General features: G+C 46.1%; 1 protein-coding gene across 1 annotated transcript in view; it reads right to left on the bottom strand.

The window, feature by feature from the left end:
- The window catches only part of LOC135222873 (dolichyldiphosphatase 1-like), a 205,597-nt gene extending 185,968 nt beyond the window's left edge, over positions 1 to 19,629 (bottom strand). Inside the window, exon 1 of the mRNA XM_064261222.1 lies at positions 19,560 to 19,629. Within this exon, the coding sequence (XP_064117292.1) occupies positions 19,560 to 19,614 (55 nt within the window). The 5' untranslated portion in view covers positions 19,615 to 19,629. The remainder of the gene's footprint in view (positions 1 to 19,559) is intronic.
- Positions 19,630 to 21,982: the final 2,353 nt, after the last annotated feature.

The raw sequence follows: 21,982 nt of genomic DNA on the forward strand, positions 1-21,982 counted from the left end.
GTGGTCACTGGACTGGGTCTCCAGATAGACCTATTTGCAACAGAGTCCAATCACAAACTAAAATGTTATGTAGCCCCCAACCTGGACCCTCGGGCTTATGCCACAGACGCAATGTCACTGAACTGGAACTCTTGGGAAAGAATTTACTTATTTCCTCCAATAAACATGTTGATGAAAGTACTAGACAAACTCAGAACTTTCAGAGGCCGAGTGGCTCTAGTAGCCCCCAATTGGCCCAAGAGCAATTGGTTTCCCCTACTGGTGGAATTGGGTCTCCATCCTCAATGGATCCCCAATCCAAAACTAACATAAGTAGAACAAACTCACAGTGTGTTAGCTTCCTCAAAAATTCAGTGCCCTAACTTTGTGGACTTTATGAAATTTGCAGCACAAAAGGACGCAGAAATTGATCCTCAAAACACCCTATTTTTGGAATCAGATAAAAGAGAATCCACTCTTCATCAGTATGATTCAGCTGTAAAGAAACTTGCAGTTTTTAAGAGACTCAAAGGTTAAGACGATGACTATGAATCTAGCAGTAACCTTTTTCAGGACTTTATTTGAATCAGGCCTAGCGGCCAATACAATTACAACAATTAAATCAGCCTTGAAGAAGATTTTCCAAATTGGATTTAATATTAACCTTAGAGAGTCATATTTCTCATCTATCTCGAGAGCTTGCGCCAGATTAAAAATGTTATTGTTTATTATACAATTAAGTTTGTTCATACTTACCTGGCAGATATATATATAGCTGTATTTTCTGACGTCCGACAGAAATTTCAAAACTCGCGGCACACGCAGTGGGCGGCCAGTGTAGTACCCATTCCCGCCGCTGGGAGGCGGATCATCAGACCGTTCCCATTTTCTATTCATATTTTTTATTAATGCCTCTGTCTCCTGAGGGGAGGAGGGTGGGCACTTTAATTATATATATCTGCCAGGTAAGTATGAACAAACTTAATTGTATAATAAACAATAACATTTTGTTCATGCCACTGACCTGACAGATATATATATAGCTGAATCCCACCTTCGGATGGTGGGAAGAGACAGAATAGGATTTTTGGGAAACTTAAATTAAGTAGATGATATACATCTTGGTTCCTCACTGTTTGCAAAGTAGACTATGTGATTACTGTCACGTAAGGCTGCTTTTGCTTAATCACAGAGTTGCCAGCCAGGTGGAGACCTGTAGTGCTGGTTGCGCTCTGGATGATCTGTCAAGGCGGGTGCGAGACCTCAGCGTGACAAGATCATCGAGGCCATACAAATGAGGGCAACGAAGCAACTGACCACCACCTGACAACTATACACAAAAAACCCCTTAAAACTAACTAAAGGATGGGAGATCTTCACATAAGACTCACCACAACCTAAAATGACAATTTGTCTAAAAATGCATTTTTCCTAACTATACAAACCGAGGTCCTTTTACAATAGGAAGGTACTAGCGGCAGCTGGATAGGTCGTAAGCTTTCGAACAAGGGGTTCGGTAGTTAACTGCTTGTCCGACAGGCGCGCGCTGCGCGCGACTGGGAGGTAAACAAATCACTTTTGCTTTTGGCCCAAGCAAAAACTGCAGAGTGAGGGGTGGCATGAGGTGGGGCTAGTGTAAAGGACCTCAGTTTGTATAGTTAGGAAAAATGCAATTTTAGACAAATTGTCATTTGTTCCGACACGGCATACAAACCTTCGGTCCTCCTTTTTACAATAGGAAGACTCACTTCTTGGTGGGTGGAATCTGAGTCTTTTTGTGAACAGACTGGTGTTCGCCCAACCTTGGAAGCCTCCCTGGTCGTAAGAGCGAGGGAGGGATCCAAGCCTCTGTCCGATTGATCGGGGTGTGCACCGCAGGATCAATGGTCAGACCTCTGGACCGAGTACTAAGAGAGAGGCAAGCGTATCTCTTCGTACCAGCAATGTAAGAACTTGTTCCTGTACAGGAGCAAAGTTAAAGTCATGGTTTTGACTCTTGTAGGCATCCACTTCCCCCCCTTGTAGAAGGAAGTGGTGGATATTCTGCTCCCATCCCTCGTGAAAGGGATAGGATGGGGCTCTGTCATATAGCTCACCGGCATCTACGTCCTTATCCAGCAGGGTGATGACCGTATCCCTCTACCCACAGGTAGAGGGTAGAAAAAGATAGAAAGAGAAGCCAGTCACTTTCTCATCACTATCTATTCATACAGTCACACCAGGACTCGATGCTGTTCAGCCCTGCTAGGTCTGGGTTTAGCTAGACGAGCTTGTTGACAGCCACCACGGTCCTAAGGAACCGATCCAAGGACCTATGGGCAATATCCAAGAGGTATAAGGAAGTTGCCGGTGGTCTGGTTGTACCAGACCCCTGCCTTCCATACCTGCGCCACGGAGAAGTTCTTACGAAACGCCAACGAAGGGGCCAATACTTCTGACTTCGTGAGTTCTCGGACGGGACGTACGGATGTCGTCACTACCATCAGCCTCATACGCCCTCCTGAAGACCTCACGCAGCCAGGACGAAAGAGTGTTCTTGATACTTCTTTCTTGTTGGCCCCGTTGCTAACGAAGAGGCGTCGACACTCAGGCCCGAGGTGTCGAGTTCTCTTCAGATAGCGCCGTAGCGTCCTCCCAGGAACAGCAGCAGCATCTCATCCACATCATTATCTGCATGACGCTCCCGTACTCTCTTCGCCGATGCCAGGTCCAGCAAGAAGAGGGTCATTGAGTTCCCTGGTTGGTAAGACCTTTGGAAGCTGCTCCTAAGCAAGGAGATCTCGAACGAGTTCAGATGTCCAATCCCGTCAGTTTCAGGACGAGCGTCAAGGCGGCTCTGTATCCTTTGACTGTGGGAACTTAGAGAGCTTCCTCGGCGAAGAAAAAAAAAAAACAAGAGGAAATCCGCTACCACCTGCTGAAGAGTGGCTCTGAGAAGAATAGGCCCCGTCTACGACACTTCCAACCACCGAAGACGGCCGACTTCCCCTGGTACACAGCTGCAGAGGACCTGACGGACGTTTCCAGCCATCTCTGTTGCTGCGCTACGAAAAAAGCTTCTCGTTCGCAAGAGAAGGTGGATAACAGCCACCGTGAAGACGTAGTGACTGGACTGCTCGTGGTACCGCTCGACGTGTGGCTGGCCGAGAAGGTTGTGCCAATGGGGAATCTCTCTCAGTTCTCTTGCGAGAAGAGCCAGCAGGTCCGGATACCAATGGCCTGTGGCCATTTGAAGCCATCAGGATCATCCTGAGATTCGGGATGACCATGCTCGACTGATCACCTTGCGAATCAGGCTGAACGGGGGAAAGGCATAGGCGAAGAGGTTGTCCCACGGGTGTTGAAGAGCGTCCTCTGCAGCTGCCCATGGATCCGGCACGGCCGAGAAGAACACCTGGAGCTTCCTGTTGTGCCGGATGGCGAACAGATCCTCGACTGGTTCGCCCCACAGGTCGAAGAGCCTTTCCGCCACTCCCTGGTGTAGAGACCATTCGGTCCTTATCACCTGATTCCCGACGGCTGAGCGTGTCTGCTACTACATTCCTTCCTTGGAATGTAGCGTGCCGACAGCTCTATTGATGTTGCCTCGGCCCACTCGTGCACCTGCCGAGTCAACTGAAACAACGGGAGAGACACTAGGCCCCCCCTGTTTTGTTGACGTAAGCCACCACCGTGGTGTTGTCGTACATCAACCCACTGAGTGTCCCATCCAAGCGTCCTGGAACTCTTGGAGAGCGAGGAACGCTGCCTTGAGTTCCAGTACATTGATGTGAAGGTGCTTGTCGTTCTCGTACCACACTCCTGAAGTCCGCAACTCTTCCAGGTGTGCGCCCCATCCCTCGGTCGACGCGTCTGAGAGCAGCTGCATGTCCGGGGGGAGAGTGCGCGGAGGCACTCCTCTTAAGGGGTTCCTGTCGTCCAGTCACCTGGCTAGGTCCTGCCTCACCTCCTGTGTCAGTGACCATGGAAAGCTTGGGGGATCCGTCGCCTGTGACCAACTCTCCTTTAGTCTCCCTGAAGAGACCGCAGGTGAAGACGCCCGTTAGGGACTGGCTTCCCGAGTGACGACAGGTGTCCGATCACGACTTGCCATTGCTGAGCTACCTGTTCCTGCCGAGACAGGAACTGGTTGGCTGCCTCCCTGAATCTGCTGATCCGCGAGTCTGCGGGGAAGACTCGTCCTGCTACCGTGTCGATCAGCATACCCAGGTACTTCATCCTCTGCTTGTGCTCGAGATCGGACTTTTCGAAGTTCAGAACGATCCCCAGATCGCGACAGAACTCGAGCAGTCGATCCCTGTCCTGTAGCAACTGCGAGCGGTAGCTTGTTGCGCACAGGACTAACCAATCGTCGAGATACCACCCCATCAGACATATCCCCGTGCGAATGGCCCCAAGCAGACACCAGAGGTGAACACTTGCGTGAACACCTGTGGGGCGGTTGAGAGACCGAAGCAACGTGGCCTGAGCTGGTACACCGTCCCCGTCGAGGGATGAAGCGGAGGTACTTTCTGAAGGACTGATGAATGGGTATTTGTTTTTAGATACGCATCCTTCAAGTCCACTGAAAGCATGAAATCGTTCTCCCTGATAGAGTCGAGCACTGAGCGTGCCGTCTCCATCGTGAACCGGGTCTGGCGAACCAACCGGTTCGGGGGAGAGAGATCTATCACTGGGCGCCAGCCTGTCGTAGACTTTTCCACCAGGAAGAGTCGGCTGTAAAAGCCCGGTGACTGATCCGTGCCGTTTCTACAGTTCTCTTGCTCAGCATGGTCTTGATCTCCTGTCTCAATGCTACGTCCTTCGATGCCCCTGGAACGTACAGCCTGCTGTTGGACCGGGTCCCAATGGCTGGCCAGGCACCCCCCCACCCCCCACTTCCGGCAGCAGGTGAGGGGGAACAAGCCGTCCTTCCACTGTGAACGTCGTCTGGTTGGGGCTGATCGAGACGTGACAGGAGAGAGCCGATACCGCTCCACCCGACTCATTCCAGTCCCTCCCGTCGAGGTCGAAACCTCAGGAGGACCGAAGTGTTATATAAATACGATGTCCGAAGACACGTAGAAACGCCTCTGTCGCAGTAGAGGAGGTGAAGGAGTTTGTTTTGCGACCGTCCAGAACCGAGAGAGCCTTCTTGTCCGGAGACGAGAGACTACCTGGCTCAACCCAGTCGGCAAGCTCCGATCGCGGCAGACCCACCGTCGATTTGGATTCCCTCTCGGGCCCCAAAACGACTCGAGCCGAGACGTGTCTCTGCTGGTGGGAGCGGCGATCCTTCCCCGAGGTCATTGTGCTGACGAATCAGCGCCGTAACCTCGGCAAAGTTCCTCTGGATCTCGGAAGTCACAGCATCTTGCAGAGTGGGACCGTTAAGCCCTTCGAACAAGAGCATATTCCGAGAACCTTCCTCCTAAGGAAGGGGAACAGCGACAGCCCTCTCTCGTTCTTCCCATCACTTTGCGCATACGTCCTGGCCGGTCCAAGAACCGTGCCTGGCCACGTAGGGCGCTGTGGTGGGATCATGATGGGGCGCACCCCTCACGATCACTCCTCAATACCTCGCTCCTCCCGGTGTAACCCGAGGAGGTTGAAGGTACGGGAGAGGCAGACCTGACGCTCCCTCTTTGCTCGCTGGGAGAACCAGCAGGCTTGAGGGCTGCAGGCGATCGTCAACCCGCGGTGGCGATCGAGCTGCAGGCCTGGTCGAACCGTCTCGCTGTGAACGGCTGGACTGAGCACAGCGGCCCCGATCTCGAGTGTCAGAAGAGCTGGTGCTGGTTGCCGTACCCGGTCGCTTTCTGTGAGAGCGACGGTCAGGCGACCTGCAGGCTCCACTGTCGTAGTGAGACCGGTGCTTGTCCTCACGGCACGTCACGTCGCTGGTTCCAGCCGTGGCTGGCACCGGCGAACGGGAGGACCTCTTACCAGCCTCAGCCCGTGGTCGGTCGTGGACCGTCACGTCCCCGGGTAGCCAGCTGTTCGCCGCGAGAGTGAGAGCTGGTCTGGTGAGAGTCGCATGAGCGGCTGTCACCAGTCTTCCGCCCCGTGCCGTGAACCTGACGCTGAGCGAACTCAGAGGTCTGGTTCCTGGCTGCACGGTCGCTGGTAGGGCGACCGTACACTCGGTACCTACCCGCGAACGAGAGGCAGAGGACGGACCCTGATGCAGTGGCAGAACCACTGACACCAGGGGAGGCGGAAGAAGTACCGGTGTTAGCCGGTACCCCTCTGGTCCCCGTAGTCTTCTTCCTTGCGGAAGAAGAGACGGGCCCCGCTCCCGAAGGAGCAGGAGGACCAGCGGAAGGAACCCTCCCGTCCCACCGAGGTGAGACGGGTCCCGAGAAGCTCCCGAGGAAGCTTCTTAGGAGGGAGGAGGCAACCTTCTTCTTCCTCGGCTGTAAAGCCTTAGAAGTCGAAGGGGAAGAGGCGGCGGCCGACGACGATGAAGAAGATGAAGACGACGACCACGACACCTTCCTCCTCTTCTTCGTCAGCTTCCTCAGGACAGACGTAAGATCTGCTATCCAGGGCGGGGCTGGAGCCGGGCTGCTGTAGCCGAAGCCACAGGGCCCGGACGCACCTGTACAGACAGACCAAAGTCTGGGGTAGTACCACCACGAACAGGGACGACATCAGCAGGTATGGGCATCTCAGGAACAGCAGGCACGGCCAGCACAGCATCGGTAGGGACAGCCAGCGCAGCAACGGCAGGGACAGTCAGCGCAGCAACGGCAGGGACAGCCAGAGCAGCAACTGCATGGACAGTCAGCCCAGAATCGGCAGGTACGGCAGGCAGCACCGGAAACACAGGAAGTGGAGCAGCAGCCAGCAACATCCTGGTACCGGCGGCAGGTCCAGGGGCGCGCTCTAGGGCAGCGGAAGTGTGGTCGCTGCAGCGCGGCAACCACGACGGGAGGCGGCACGCCCCACCCTTTGTAACAGCGACGGCACTATCACCGCGGCCTGTAGGCAAGACTGTTACCACATGAGGCGAGTACACCAGGTGAGGAGGGACGTCGTCACCTGGTTGCGTGGTCACCACTCCATGGGTGACCGCAGTAGGCCCAGACATAGAACCGCAGCCCCTGGACACCAGCACGCCCTGCAATTGGAAGGACGCCCATACCTCACCAAGGTCCACCCTCGTGGCAGTAGCACCTGCGGAAATAAGTAGAAGCGATTAATGGGGGGGAAGTCCCCTCGCGCGGGGGTTTGATCCCTCCCGACCGAGTGGAAGACCCCTAATACAATTGTACATCGGGCACCGATCGCGCTCTTGACCGGATCGATCGCGAGGAGAAGAACGCCGATAACCTCCCCCCCCCCAAGGGGAAGAGCCATCTGTGGGAACTGAGCGGGGGGGGGTCTCGTTCCCCACCCCCGCACAGTACCCATGTACCCAACAACAATATAAGAGCCCTAGAGCAATCGTGCCATCGGCCCGAATGCAAGGCATAAGGATCAATTCCCTGACTGAGCGGAACTTGAACCAAATAATATTGATGCAATCAATAATAAGGAACAAAATGAAAAGGGGAAGGATCAATTCCCGTGAATAGCGGAACATTGATCCCAGTCAACAATGCAATCTCAATAAAAAAATGAAAATGAAAAAGAACTGCACTTGCGATTTCACTTCATTCAAAATAAAAAGGGGGAAGAATCAATTTCCGGATAAGCTCGGAAACTGATCCCAAATGAGTATTGCTACAATGAAAAATAATATATGAAAATGAAAAAGAATACTGTACTTGCGATTCCACTTTCATACTGAATAAGTTTCCGTGCCGAGCGCATTCGTTCGGCAACGGGCATACAGGTCAAAAAAATATAAATGAAAAGAGCACTTACTTTACGAATTTCCATCTACACCATTTCCAACCCAATATACGCTCGGAGCGAGCGCTCCGCCCCGGCACCGAGCATACACAATACGAGGATCATTCTGGGAAAATGAATTCCCGCAATTACGCCCTTCAGTCCCGGCACTCGGGTAATCGGAGGGCGAGGTGAAACCAAGATCCTTTAATTCACAATTGAATTCAATGAAATGATTGTACTTACAATTCAGTTTCACTAGATACATAGAAAAAGAAAAACACAATCATGCGAAAGCAAACGACGATGAAGTCGGGCAGAGAGCGATGATACACGTCCACAACGCCAGCCAGGCCGAAAGCAAAAGTGATTTGTTTTACCTCCCAGTCGCGCGCGCGCGCCTGTCGGACAAGCAGTTAACTACCGAACCCCTTGTTCGAAAGCTTACGACCTATCCAGCTGCCGCTAGTACCTTCCTATTGTAAAAGGACCGAAGGTTTTGTATGCCGTGTCGGAACAAACACAACAACCTAACTTAAACCTAACTAAGGAATAGGGAAAGAGCTACTTCCGGACCCCAATACTGTGTCCGCAGAACGTATGGCCCCAGTGCATTACAATCGTCATAGATCATTCTCACATCCCTTAGGTAATGTGAGGCGAAGACGGAGTTACTCCTCCAAAAGGTGCAATCAAGGATGTCCTTGATTGACATGTTCTTTTGGAAGGCAAGAGAGGTAGCGACGGCTCGTACTTCGTGCGCTTTTACTCGGAAGAGGCTCAAATCAGTCTTCTGGAAAGATGAATGAGCCTCCCGAATGGTGTCCCTTAGAAAGAAAGCTACAGCATTCTTCGATAAAGGTAACTCTGGCCTCTTCACAGAGCACCAGAGGTTGCCTGAGGGACCTCTTACCTCTTTAGTTCTATGCACGTAGAACTTGAGAGCCCTGACCTCGGGCACAGGACTCTCTCTGGTTCTTGGCCCACCAGACTTGACATACCCTTGATCTCGAAAGTCTTCGGCCAAGGGTTTTTCGAATTGGATTTGTTTTCATTTTTCGCCAAAAAAAAGAAGATGGGTTCAACAGCAGACAGCTTGTCCCCTTTGAATCCCATTAACTTGCTAAACGCTTGAATTTCACTAACTCTCTTAGCCGTCGCAAGAGAAGTTAGGAAAAGAGCCTTCCTTGTCAGGTTTCGAAGAGACGCTGTCTGAAGCGGTTCGAAAGTGCTCGACATAAGGAATTTCAGGACTACATCCAGATTCCAAGATGGAGGTCTCATTTGGAGGAACCTTCGAGGTCTCGAAAGACTTCAAAAGGTCATGAATATCCTTGTTGTCAGACAGGTGTAGGCCTCCTGTGCCTAAAAACCGCTGGACAACATGCTTTTTATATCCCTTGATGGTAGGGACCGCTAATTTCTGCACATTTCTGAGAAATAGCAGAAAATCAGCTATCTGGTTCACAGAGTCGAGGAAGAGGAAACTCCCTCCTTTTTACACCATGCCCTGAAGGAAGCCCCACTTCGACTGGTAAACAGCTCTTGTGGAAGCACGTCTCGCATGTGCGATTGCTTTCGCAGCTGCTTTCGAAAAACCTCTCGCTCTGGCCAACTTTTCGATAGTCTGAACGCAGTCAGACTCAGAGCGGAGAGGAGGTTTTGAAATGAAACCTTTCGAAGTGAGGCTGTTTGAGTAGATCTTTCCTCCAGGGCAATGTCCTTGGAAAGTCTACAAGGAAAGACATGACCTCTGTGAACCATTCTCTCGCTGGCCACATCGGAGCGATCAGGGTTAACCTTGTCCCTTCCGAGGCCGCAAACTTCCTCATGACTTCCCCCAGAATCTTGAATGGTGGGGGAAGGCGTATAAGTCTAGGCCCGTCCAATTCCAAAGCAAAGCGTCTACCGCGATTGCTTCTGGATCCAGGACCGGGGAGCAGTAAAGAGGAAGTCTCTTGTTCCTTGACCCGTTTGCGAATAAGTCGACCAGTGGACGTCCCCACAGCGTCCACAGGTCTCGGCAAACGTCCTCGTGCAAGGTTCCATTCCGTCGGAAGGACTTGGTCCCAACGACTGAGAAGGTCTGCCCTGACGTTTTGCACTCCTGCAATGAATCTCGTCAGGATAGTCACCTTTTTTCTTTTTGCCCACAGCAGAATCTCTCTCGCTAAGGGAGTAAACAACGTTCTGGAGTGTGTTTCCTCCCTGGTTTTTTAAATAACGAGTGCTGTGGTATTGTCCGAGTTTATCTTGAACAATCTTGTTCTTTTTCCAAACTCTTTTCGACGAAAACTGCAATGGGACCAGAAAAACTGCTGCCCAGTTTCTTTGACATTTATATGCCAGGCTACCTGTTCCCCTCTCCAGGAGCCTGACACTTCCTTCCCCCCTAGTGTTGCTCCCCACCCCCCCACCTGTGATGGAAGCGTCTGAAAACAACACTAGGTCTGGGCTCAAAAGACTTAGGGACACGCCCTCTTGAAGCTTCTGAGGTCCCAACCACCATCTTAGGTGGTTCTTGATTGGAATCGATATTCTCAATACTGCATTGAGATCGTCTTTGGCCTTCCACTCGTCTGCCAGAAGAATTGGAGAGGCCTGATGTGCAGTCTTCCCAAGGAAACAAACCTTTCCAGCGAGGAAATGGTCCCCAGCAGACTCATCCATTCCCTCGCCGAGCAAGTCTCTTTCCTTAGAAAGGCTGAGATCTTTTCTAAGCCTAGCCGCTGACGTTCCTGGACGGAAACGCTCGAAAAAGCCACTGAATCCATCTGAATCCCCAGATACACGATGGACTGTGTTGGGGTCAGATGCGACTTTTCGAGGTTGACCAGAAGTCCCAGGGACTTCGCTAAGGCTAAAGTGAACTGCAAGTCCTTCAGACACTTCTCCCTCGACGACGCTCTGATCAGCCAGTCGTCGAGGTATAGGGAAACTCTTATTCCCGAAGAGTGTAGCCACCTCGCTACGTTCTTCATCACCACTGTGAACACCATCGGAGCTGTGGTCAGTCCGAAGCACATAGCTCTGAACTGCCATACTTTGTTGTTCAAGACAAATCTTAGATACTTTCTTGAAAGAGGGTGGATCGGGATGTGAAGAAAGTCACGCGTCCTGCAAGTCTTAAGGATAACCCAATCCAAGTGGTCGGCCACCCGGTCTCAAACGCTACCCAGCAACAGAATGAGGCGTCTCCATCGTGAATTTGTCTTTTCCACGAAAAGATTGACCTGCTTACATCTAGAACTGGACGCCAACCTGACGACTGCTTTGGTACTAGGAAGATTCTGTTGTAAAAACCTGGAGACCCCAGGTCCGCGACTTGTTTCCACCGCTCTTTTGTCGATCATCTGCTGAGGAGATCGAACAAGACTTTCTTCTTTTCTCCTTGGTAGGATGGAGAAGGTCTCTGGGAGTCGTTAGAAAGAGGAGGAAGATCTAAAAAAGGGGATCTTGTACCCCTGCTCCAACGATCTTGAGGGACCAAGAGTCCGTGTCCTCTCTCTATCCACGCTCCCGCAAAATACTTCAGTCTGGCTCCGACTGGTGTCTGAAGGACATGCTTTTCACTTGGAAGGCTTTGGCTTAAAGGAAGCTCTTCCTCATGAAAACCCTCTCCCTCGAGGAGCTGCTCTCGAGGGTGGGGGAGCCCCACGAAAGGGCTTTACTTTCTTCGGCGGACGAACTGCAGCCGAAGAGGTTGAAGGTACGGCTGACCGTCTTGTAGACTGGGCCAAAAGGTCCTGAGTAGCCTTCTCTTGTAAGCTGTTCGTCAGGTCCTTTACCAAAGTCTGGGGGAAGAGATGGTTCGAAAGAGGCGAAAACAACAAATCCGCTTTCTGAGCTGGCGTCACCGAACGAGCTGTGAAGTTGCACAGCAAAGCTCTCTTTTTTAATAAAGCTGTTCCAAAGTGGATACGAGCTCCTCCGAACCATCCCTGAAGGCTTTGTCCATACATGCTAACACGCTGGACAGCTCCCCCAACTAAGAGATTCTGGGCTTCTCGCTTGTTATATCCAGAACTCCCAAACACCAGTCAAGGAAGTTGAAGACTTCCAGCGTCCTGAGCAGACCCTTCAAATGATGGTCAGTCTCAGACGCGGTCCAAGTTACCTTGGCAGAGGGTAAAAGCGACCTCCTCTGCAAATCCACAAGGCTTGAGAAATCTCCCTGAGCCGAAGAAGGGATACGAACTCCCACTTCATCTTTGGTTCTATACCAAATGCCCCCTTTTCCACTAAGTCTAGTTGGAGGCAAGGCGAAGGTCGTCTTACCTTGGTCTCTCCTTCGTATCATCCAATCCTGGAGCTTTTTAAAAGCACGTTTTGTTGATAGAGAATTTTCATCTCTACAAACTCCGGGTTTTCCCAGTTTTAGATGAAGAAAACTGCGAAGGAGGAGACTTGGGAGCTGCGGGCTGGAATTTGTCTTCAAACGAAGAACGCAAGAGTCGTACGAGACTTATAGTCCGAGATAGAAGGGGCTGTAGCAGGTTCCTCTTCAGCCGATTCAGCCGAACAACTTAGCTCTCCTTCTTCTCTAAACGGCAGAGGAGACCGTCTGTCAGGAGAAGGCGTCCTAATGGCGGGTCTTGGCTTTATCAAAGGACCCCTATCCTTGCTAGATGCAGCCTTATTACGGCTGTCTTCTTTATGACGCTTACTGCTCGTTGAAGGCAGAGCGTCCTGAGGAGGACGAGCGTCCTCAGCGCCTTCCGCAGCAGTCTCACCTGCTCGAGAAGCGTCCTTACATTTCTTCGCTGGCATACGTGCCTGTGCACGTAAACTAGCGTCTGGGGGTAAGACTTCTTGATCAGAATCCCCAAAAACGTCTTGAAAGGAGGTCTGAACGTCTTGCCTAGCGTCCTGCCAAGCGTCCTGGTGAGCGTCCTGCCGAGCGTCCTGTCTAGCGTCCTGGCGAGCGTCCTGACGAACGTCTTGCCTAGCGTCCTGCCAAGCGTCCTGACAAACGTCCTGCTTAGCGTCCTGCCAAGCGTCTGACGAGCGTCTTGAACAAGCGTCCTGACGAGCGTCTTGCCGACGTCCTGCCGACGTCCTCGGTACAGAGCGTCCTCCTCAAAAGCGTCCCTGACGTAACGTCCTTCTAGCGGACGGACGAGATCGGCGAATCGCCGAAGGAGAAGCGATCGGCGAACGAGACGAAGTAGGAGAATGGCGAAGGAGACTGCTTAGTCCTCTTGACAGGCAGTCTAAGGTCCTTCCTCCGCTTAGGCTCGACTGCTGCTGGGCGAGTCCTCTGAGCCATAAGCGAGGATAGCTGGTCCTGAAGGGACAAAAGAATGTTCTTCGTCGGGGAAGAATGAGCAGAGGAAGCAGGACTGTCCTGTGGAAGACGAGGGGCGAGGGGACGCCTCCTTCCTTCTCACAGGTACAGCTACCTGTTTCTCAGGTATACGCGCCTGTGCACGCAACCTAGCGTCCTCATCGGAGGAGATCCTACCTCTCTTCTGAGGCGGAAAGACATCAGAAGCGTCTTCCGACGAAAGCGGCGAAAGAGGACGTGAAGCGTCCTCCCCGCAAGAAACGTCCTTTTTAACGGACAAGGAGTCTCTCCGAGGCGATCTCCACCCCTTGCGCGGGGAGGGGTACGCTTCGAGGACGAGAAGCACTCTTTCAGGAACGCGCTCTCGTGCACGGTCCTTGGCAGCCTGGGTCTTAGCTACAGGGTCTGCCGAAGGGACGCCAGATCGGTGTGGGGAAGCCCCCGTAACCCTCTTGCGGCTTTCGACATACCTCCTCCCTGGGTCTTTGTTGGGAGTCTGATAGAAGGTCTAGGCCTAGAGGCATTATGGGGCCGATCTGACGCCCCCTCCACAACAACACTGGGCAAACGATCACACACTTGCACCGAGCCAGTTTTCTAAGGCTTTCACTTTTGTCTCCAGAGTGCGGAAGAGACTCCAAAATCATAGAGAGAGCATTCGCTTCTCCCGACACAGAATCAGAGCCCGAAGGCAACACAGGTTTAGGGGTTGTAAACACTACAGTGTTAGTGCAGGAGAGATGTTAGTCTTACCTTTGGAAGAACCACTCCTTGAGGAAGACCTCCTGACCTATCGCGCTCCAAATTTAAGGCGATAGGACTCTATATCTCTCCATTCATCATCAGTCAATTCTCACATTCATTGCACCGATGATCAATCAAACATTAAGCCCCCTGCAACTCATACATACTGTGTGGGGGTCTACCGATGCTTTCGGTAGCCTCACCTTACACTCAGCCCTCACACACACTCTGAAACTCACAACACTTGATCCAGACATATCTTATAGAGAAAAGTCAATCCAAAATCAAAAAACGGTCCACTATCGCGCATGCCAATTCAACAATCAAATTCAATACCAAGAAAAAATCAATCAGATACTTAAAAGCGAGTCAATTTCCAAAAAATCCTGATCAGAGGTCTGTAAACAGATGTTTACCGACCGGCGACGAAAAAAAAGATATGAATAACAATGGGAACGGTTTCCTGATATCCGCCTCCAGCGGCGGGAATGGGTACTACCACCTGGCCGCCACTGCGTGTGCCCGCGAGTTTTTGAAATTTCTGTCGGACGTCAGAAAATACAGCTATATATATATCTGTCAGGTAAGGTGGCATGAACAAACCATCAACTCGTCCTAACACAGTTTCTTGGTTTTTGAATGATGTACTTAACTTAGCTTCTGACACTCTTAATGAATCATGTAATTATATATCACTATTTAGAAGAACTTTGTTTTTAATGAGTCTAGCATCGGGAGCCAGAATATCAGAACTTTCAGCCTTGTCTAGAGATCCGGGGCATATTGAATTCCTTCCGTCGGGAGAAATATTAATTTCCCCAGACAAAAGATTTTTAGCAAAAAATGAGGATCCTTAGAACAGATGGTCTCCCTGGAAGATTGTCCCGCTTCCACAGGATCCATCTTTGTGTCCAGTAAGCACTCTGAAAGCATATTTAAATAGAACCTCCAATAAATCCTTGGGGCCCTTATTTATTAGAGAGAATGGAGGAACCATTTCCCTGAAAGGAATCAGGCAACAGATTCTGTATTTTATTAAACAAGCTAACCCAGAATCATTTCCACATGTTCATGATATACGAGCAGTAGCTACATCCATTAATTACTTTCACCATATGAACTTTGATGAACTTAAAAAATATACAGGCTGGAAATCCCCAGCAGTTTTTAAGCGCCACTATTTAAAACCCTTGGAACCCCTAAAATTTGTAACAGTGGCAGCAGGGAACGTGGTTCCTCCTGAAAATTATGAACCATAATTATAAGGTCTTGTATTTACTTTTTCACTTTCTCTCCTACCTGCCTTACTTATTATCCCTACTGTAGTTTTGTATTTCACCTGGATTGCACCCTATGTGATATTAGATTGTATATAGATATTAGCTTTAAGGCATTTTGGACATCTTGTTAATTTCTGTCATTTTCAAGAATTTTGGAACTCATTGTTTTATATAATGGTGTTTATTTTACTGTCCTACATATTAAGGAAATGTTAAAGAAAACTTATTTTTGAATATTGTTATATTCACACATATATAAAATTTAGATTAAATTAATTTAATTAACTTCAGATTTTAATTTATTTTCCCTCTCAGGTGTTGGTTTCCAAGCTTTGGGACCATTTCTCTTGTACTATTTCACAGAGCGGCAAAGGTGGAGCCCAGAAAAGGGATTTTGACGAAGGAAAAATCTATTTCTGGGCGAGAGACCTGTGCCGCCCAGTGAACCCATCCACTGCTTTCCCCACCCAGAATTGGTCCAAGCTTGGGTGCTATGAGGAGTTAGCGTGATCGCGTGGGTGGAAGTAGTAGTAGTAGCAAGCAGTAGTGGGATGTAGAACGGCACCTCGTAGTAACGGGGGAATTTGAAGGAGGAGAGATCTAAATGGCACGAGACCTCTGACAGTGGTTTTCACGCCCCAGTTACTATACCGACACCTTATATAGGTGAGCGAGCTGGGTTTATTCCCAGCATTCCAATGCAACTTTTTCTCTGGTAATATATAGCAGTTATATACCTTAGAAATGATGCTAAAAGGAGCATTTCACTGGGCGGCCCAGGTCTCTCGCCCAGAAATAGATTTTTCCTTCGTCAAAATCCCTTATATATATATATATATGTACATGTATATCCATATATATATATATTATATTATTATCATAATATATATAGATACTTATATATATATATATATAGTTATATATATATATATATAATATATATATCTATATATATATATCTATATATATATATATATATTTATATATATATATATATATATATATATTATATATTTATACAGGCATTTCCCAGGTTACGACGGGTTTGGCTTACAACATCCCGAGGTTAAGGCACTTTTCATTATATTCATCAGAAATTATTTCCAGGGTTACGACGCATACAACGCTCATCTGACAGAAGAAATATGTCCACCAAAAATGCCAAAATAATCAATATTTCAAGTTTTTTTATGAAAATGAAATAAGAAAATGCAGTATACATAGTTTTCAATGCACCCAAAGCATTAAAATTAAAGAGGTTTTCTTAGGATTTTTGACGATGTTTTCTGGCTTACGACACATCTCAAGATATATACTATACTATATAAATAAATTATAAATGATATATATATAATATATAATATATATATATATATCTATCTATCTATCTATCTATCTATCTATCTATCTATCTATTCTATCTATCTATCTATATCTAGATCTATATCTATATCTATATCTATATCTATATCTATATCTATATCTATATCTATATCTATATCTATATCTATATCTATAATCTATATCTATATCTATATCATATATATATATAATATATATATATATATATATAATATATATATATATATATATATATACACACACAGGTCCCCGGGTTATGACGGGTTTGGCTTTACGACGTTCCGAGGTTAAGGCGCTTTTCAATTATATTCATCAGAAATTATTTCCAGGGTTATGACGCATGTTCCAGGCTTACGATGCCTACAACGCTCATCTGGCAGAAGAAATATGACACCAAAAATGCAAAATAATCAATATTTCAAGGTTTTTTTATGAAAAATATAATAAGAATGCAGTTTTACATATATATATATATATATATATATATATATATATATATAATATATATTATATATATATATATATATATATATATATATATAAAACTTACAGTATTAAACAAAGACCACATTTAAAAATATGCAGAAAATATATTGGAATGAGATGTCTTTTCCTATTAAAATGAACCAAATAAAACAAGATAGTGAATCTCCAAGGTCTTAACAGGTTGACTGATTTATGGATTTATGGCCCAAAGCCAAATGCCGGAGACAAGAGGCCATTCAGCGCATCTATATAATTAAAAGAGAATGAACGAGTAAATAGAATCTGGAATAAAAAAATAAGTAAACGGGGAAGAAGCAAACCCTTTCCATTGACTCTCAAGGTCTAAAGCAAATTTTCCTAAGAAGGTTTATCTCTGCAGGAAGCATTTAAAGGGCTTTAGATACCTGTAGATATGACGACTCTGCCTTTTCTATGTGGCCCCACCATTTAGATCTTAGAAAAGTAAATGCTTTAAGTTAGCTCAAAACCTAAAAAGTAATGATATTAGTGGTCACTGTTCCTTGTTTAAAAACACCCGAAAACTTAAAAACCAATGATTGCCAATTCGCAACAGTTTAATTTCTATTCCCACCTGCAAACGACACCTGTCTCCCATTCTACAATTGTTGTTGGTACAGTATGAGCTGCCTGAGTTTCTTAGCTAGTCTACTAGGGACTACTTACCTACTATGTATGGTGCAAGAGTAGAAGTAAAAAAAAAAAAAGGCACAGGATATTGGTACGGCAGCCGTATCCCTGACTGCCATAGATATTGGTACGGCAGTGAATTGCGCATGCATCAATTTCAGACTTCCTGCCATACAAATAACATAAGTGTAGTGGGGGTACTTCAGATTCTGTCATGGTACCGTATGGCGCTATTGACTTGCTGTAGGTACGGCAGTTTGTTAATCATGCAGCAGTTGCCGTACACTGTTGCTAAGAGCTACATACAGTACTAGAAGATCAGCGACAGCAGTAATAATAACTGAACTGAATTGTTTCACTGAACATGTTCAATTCAAAATGTCAAAGTGAAGCACCATACTGTCATCACCAAAGCACCAAAACATTTTGACAGTAAATGAAAATATAAAAAATCACAATAATACTTAAACATACTTAGATTTTGACTATATACATGAAAAATAAAACTAAACTAATCTATCTGCATACTTCAAATCTTCTTTGAATCTCCTCTGAACCATTTTTGCCAAAAAATATGTTTTCAGTTTTCAATGAGCTGAAAAAAGCAATAGATGTCTACGAAGAGTCAAACTTCCAGAAATTGTACATTCGTAGGTCACGAACGATCGAATCAGCCCTGAAAAGAGCTATGAAGAGGAGATTCAAAGAAGACTTGAAGTACACAGAAATCGTGCTCTGCTGTATTCATGGTAGTAAGAAAAATTACCAAAGTCGATCCTCTGGTAAACGGCCTAATCAATCGTAAGTAATCATCCAAATCAGGTCTATATTAACAGCATGTTTCCCATATTGGACGCACTACTGACTGCTGCACTACCTTACTAGCTAAGGTTCAAATCTTCTTTGAATCTCCTCTTCGGAGCTCTTTTCAGGGCCGATTCGATCATTCGTGACCTACGGATATACAATTTCTGGAAGTTTGACCCTTTGTAGATGTCTATTGCCTTTGAGACTTCAAGTTGACCATTAGGCTAATTACAAGGTGATAAAGAAAGAACACAAAATAGGCCCGCCTATGTTGATAATAACTATAGGTACCTACCTATACTCGGTTTTTTTCCATCTGTCCACTCGCTTGTGGTGTTTGCGTATGGTAACACTGAGTCCCAGGCTTTGGATAGTTACATTGAGCTTACATTCAACAATTATAATAATATCCTAGCTATTTCGAATATTAATGGTGTAATTCGCATACAGTAAGTTATTAAAACACTTTTCAGTTGCAAATGTTGGTACACCCAAATAGGTAGGGTAAAAAACCACATGGTACAGGGGTGGACCATGTACGATCAACATGAACAACCCCAAAACAAGTACAATATAGCCTAACGCGTCCTGACATCGGAGATGGGCATCAGTCGCGACTTGTTGTTGGTGAGAAACGGAGCTAAAGACCTCTACTCCTGTGTCAGGACGCGTTATAATGTACTTTTCTTGGGGTTGTACACATTGATCGTACATGGTCCACCCCTGTACCATGCAGTTTTTTACCCTATTCCTGTTAGCTAATTTACCTGTAAAACTTACACATAGCGTAACCATCTAGTCTAAAGTCCGGGACGCAGTTACCATACGCAAACACCACAGGCAGGAGGACAGATGGGAAAAAGCAGAGTATAGGAATAGGTTAGAGTAAGCGACTAGTAAGTAAGGTAGGTTAGTTTTATGGCGGAAAATGGCTAGCCTATACCTAATACTACCTACCTAGGTAGTAGTAGGGTACTTCTGATTATCGTAACTTAGGTTGGCAAACTCGAGACCAAAGACTTGGCCTAAACCATGGACAGGGCTAAAAAAAATATTCACCTGGAGAGTTTTCCTGCTGCCTAAAATAGCTATAAGAAAACAGCACGTAGACTGCCTAGGCTAAGCTGCGTTGATTTCTATAGGCTTACCTTCGGGATATTCAACGTGCGTTAAAGAGAATGCTTTCCATTTTACGTCGCTCATTTTAAGAGGGAAATTAAAAATTCTTCAAGAAAATAACAGGCTCTCACAAAATTAGTCTCTCCAGTGAAATGATTAAGTTATCGAATCTAAATCGGCATCATAATAGTAGTAAACGTAGTATAGTAGTAGTGGTGGAGAAAAAGAGGTAAGGAATGAGTCTTCCTATGTGGCGGCTCCCCTCCCTGTTAACTTTAGCATTCCTCTAGTTGGTCTTGACATTTCAGTTACGCATATGACAGGACGGTATGCTATAGATTATTTTTTACTTTTCATAATCATATTTTTGTCGTTTGCTTAAACCATTTGCTACAATTAAATCCGTTTATTTAACTTCAATCCTTTTTATGTCTTTTATTTGTATAACTTATAAATGGTTTACTACTACTGAATTTTGTCTGACACAAATAAATGAATGTTGTCACTCCTATATTTTGGGATTCGTTCCCCTTTATCGGTTGAATGATCTTTTCATAAATCCAAACAATAGAATGTTCTAGCTTTTGTTTAAAGTATGCAAAAATTCAAGTTACTTATGTCTGAAGCCTTCTACATTTCTGCACAGCTGGTTGGTTCCGGTGATACCTTAAAAATGCACTTCTTGGGCTTATTGATTTTTTGTTATCGTTTTTTAGCTATTTTTGGAGACTTTTTTTGGCCTTCATAATTGGTTTATTAGAAGTACTTCAAATTTGTCATACATACAAAAAATTTTTAAAACTAGTTCTTGAATATCGTAGCTCCTTGGAGCTCGATCTATCTCATGATCGTTACCGTTACTTTACTACAGGCTTTCTTGAGGCCTTAATTCCTATCCCACATTGTGGTACCGCCAAGCTACATCCTTTCAACGTGCAATTTGTTCGAGCTATATCCTTTCATCATAGTTATTCCGAAGAAGATCGAGCTAAATGACAGTTGTGACCACTTCACTTTGGTTTTATGTACAGCCCTCTACAGGGATAATTCCCTCGTTGGCGGGTCCTTGTAAGTGCGTTTTCAGTAAGTTGCTTCTTATACTTTATAATTGTCTTTTAGTGTTTTCTCGTCAATAGTGTAGCTCCTGAAGAGTAAGAAAGCCTTTAGTTCTTTTTTAATTTTGCTTTCTTCTTGTAAGAGCTTGTTCACTTCAGGAGGTATTTTGTTGTAGTATACCTAGTCGTGGTACCCAATGTTCAAATGCTCTTTTGCCTGACTTACAATTTGTTCTGTGTTCAAATAGCCTATTCATTTAAATTCTAAAAGAGCTGAAGTAGTTTCTAAGATATGTCAGGTCACAATATTTTAGTGCTTTACTGGAAGCCAATGTAGATTTTGGGTTTAAGTTTACCCTTCTCATTTATTGATATATTGCTGATTTCCCGAATCTACGTTATTGCTGTTTCTAAGTATTTCATATCTGGAAATCTTGCAAATAAGTGTCCAACTCTTGTTCTTTTAACCTGTACAACTGGGGCCGCTATTTTACTCATAATTTGCTTCTTTTCATTTGCTGCTGTGCTCTCTTCGTTAGTAGATTTGACCAGAAGTACTTTTTGTCATAAGTGATTCTGCATACATGTTTGTCATAATCTTTATATCTTTATCAACATTGTCAATTTTGCTTTGAATGTCATCTATGTTGGTCATTACTTCGCTAGTTCTAGCTCTTAGCCGAAACCTATAACAACTCTGCTAATGTCTGCTTTTATGTCCTCAGGTTCATCTTCAATGAGTTTTTAGTGTGTTCTTTGTTCAGGTCCCTCGCAATTGTTACAGATGTACAATATGTTGTCACTCGAAAGTATGGGTGTGTGTTTATCCTCAATTCCCGAACATTCGTAGTGGAACCATGTATCACACATTTCACAGCAAGTTCCTTCTTCAACTTCATTGGGGCAACGCCCGCAAGTTGCTGACTCGATTGTTCTCTATTTGTGTTGACTCATCTTCATCCAGTATTAACTTTATTGTTCCATCTTTATGTGATACTCTGATAATTTCTTATTAAAGTTCATATGTTATTTTACGCTTTCCCTTTACTTTTTAAATTCTATAATATTCGACTTCTCTTTTCCTTTCTCCTCTTCGTATTCGCTTTGAACATCGCGTTGGGCTAGTGCACTTTACACAGAGCACTTCCCATCAAGGCTGCTGTAAATTCAGTGATGCATAATTAGCGCGAACGATGAAAAATCAGAAAGGCATACTCGTAATTAGCACGACCGTTGTCAAGTTGGTAACTTTGATTCTGGATGATTTAAGGAAATAGTGGCGAGTTAATTTTGTTAGCCCTTCGATAATTTTGCTTTTGTGTCTGGGATTTAATTTTAATCTATGTATTTTTCTTCAATTTTTTTACCATCCTAATCCCGATTAATTAGTTAAATAA

This window comes from Macrobrachium nipponense, chromosome 8 (assembly GCF_015104395.2).
Source record: "Macrobrachium nipponense isolate FS-2020 chromosome 8, ASM1510439v2, whole genome shotgun sequence".
Lineage (NCBI taxonomy): Eukaryota > Metazoa > Arthropoda > Malacostraca > Decapoda > Palaemonidae > Macrobrachium > Macrobrachium nipponense.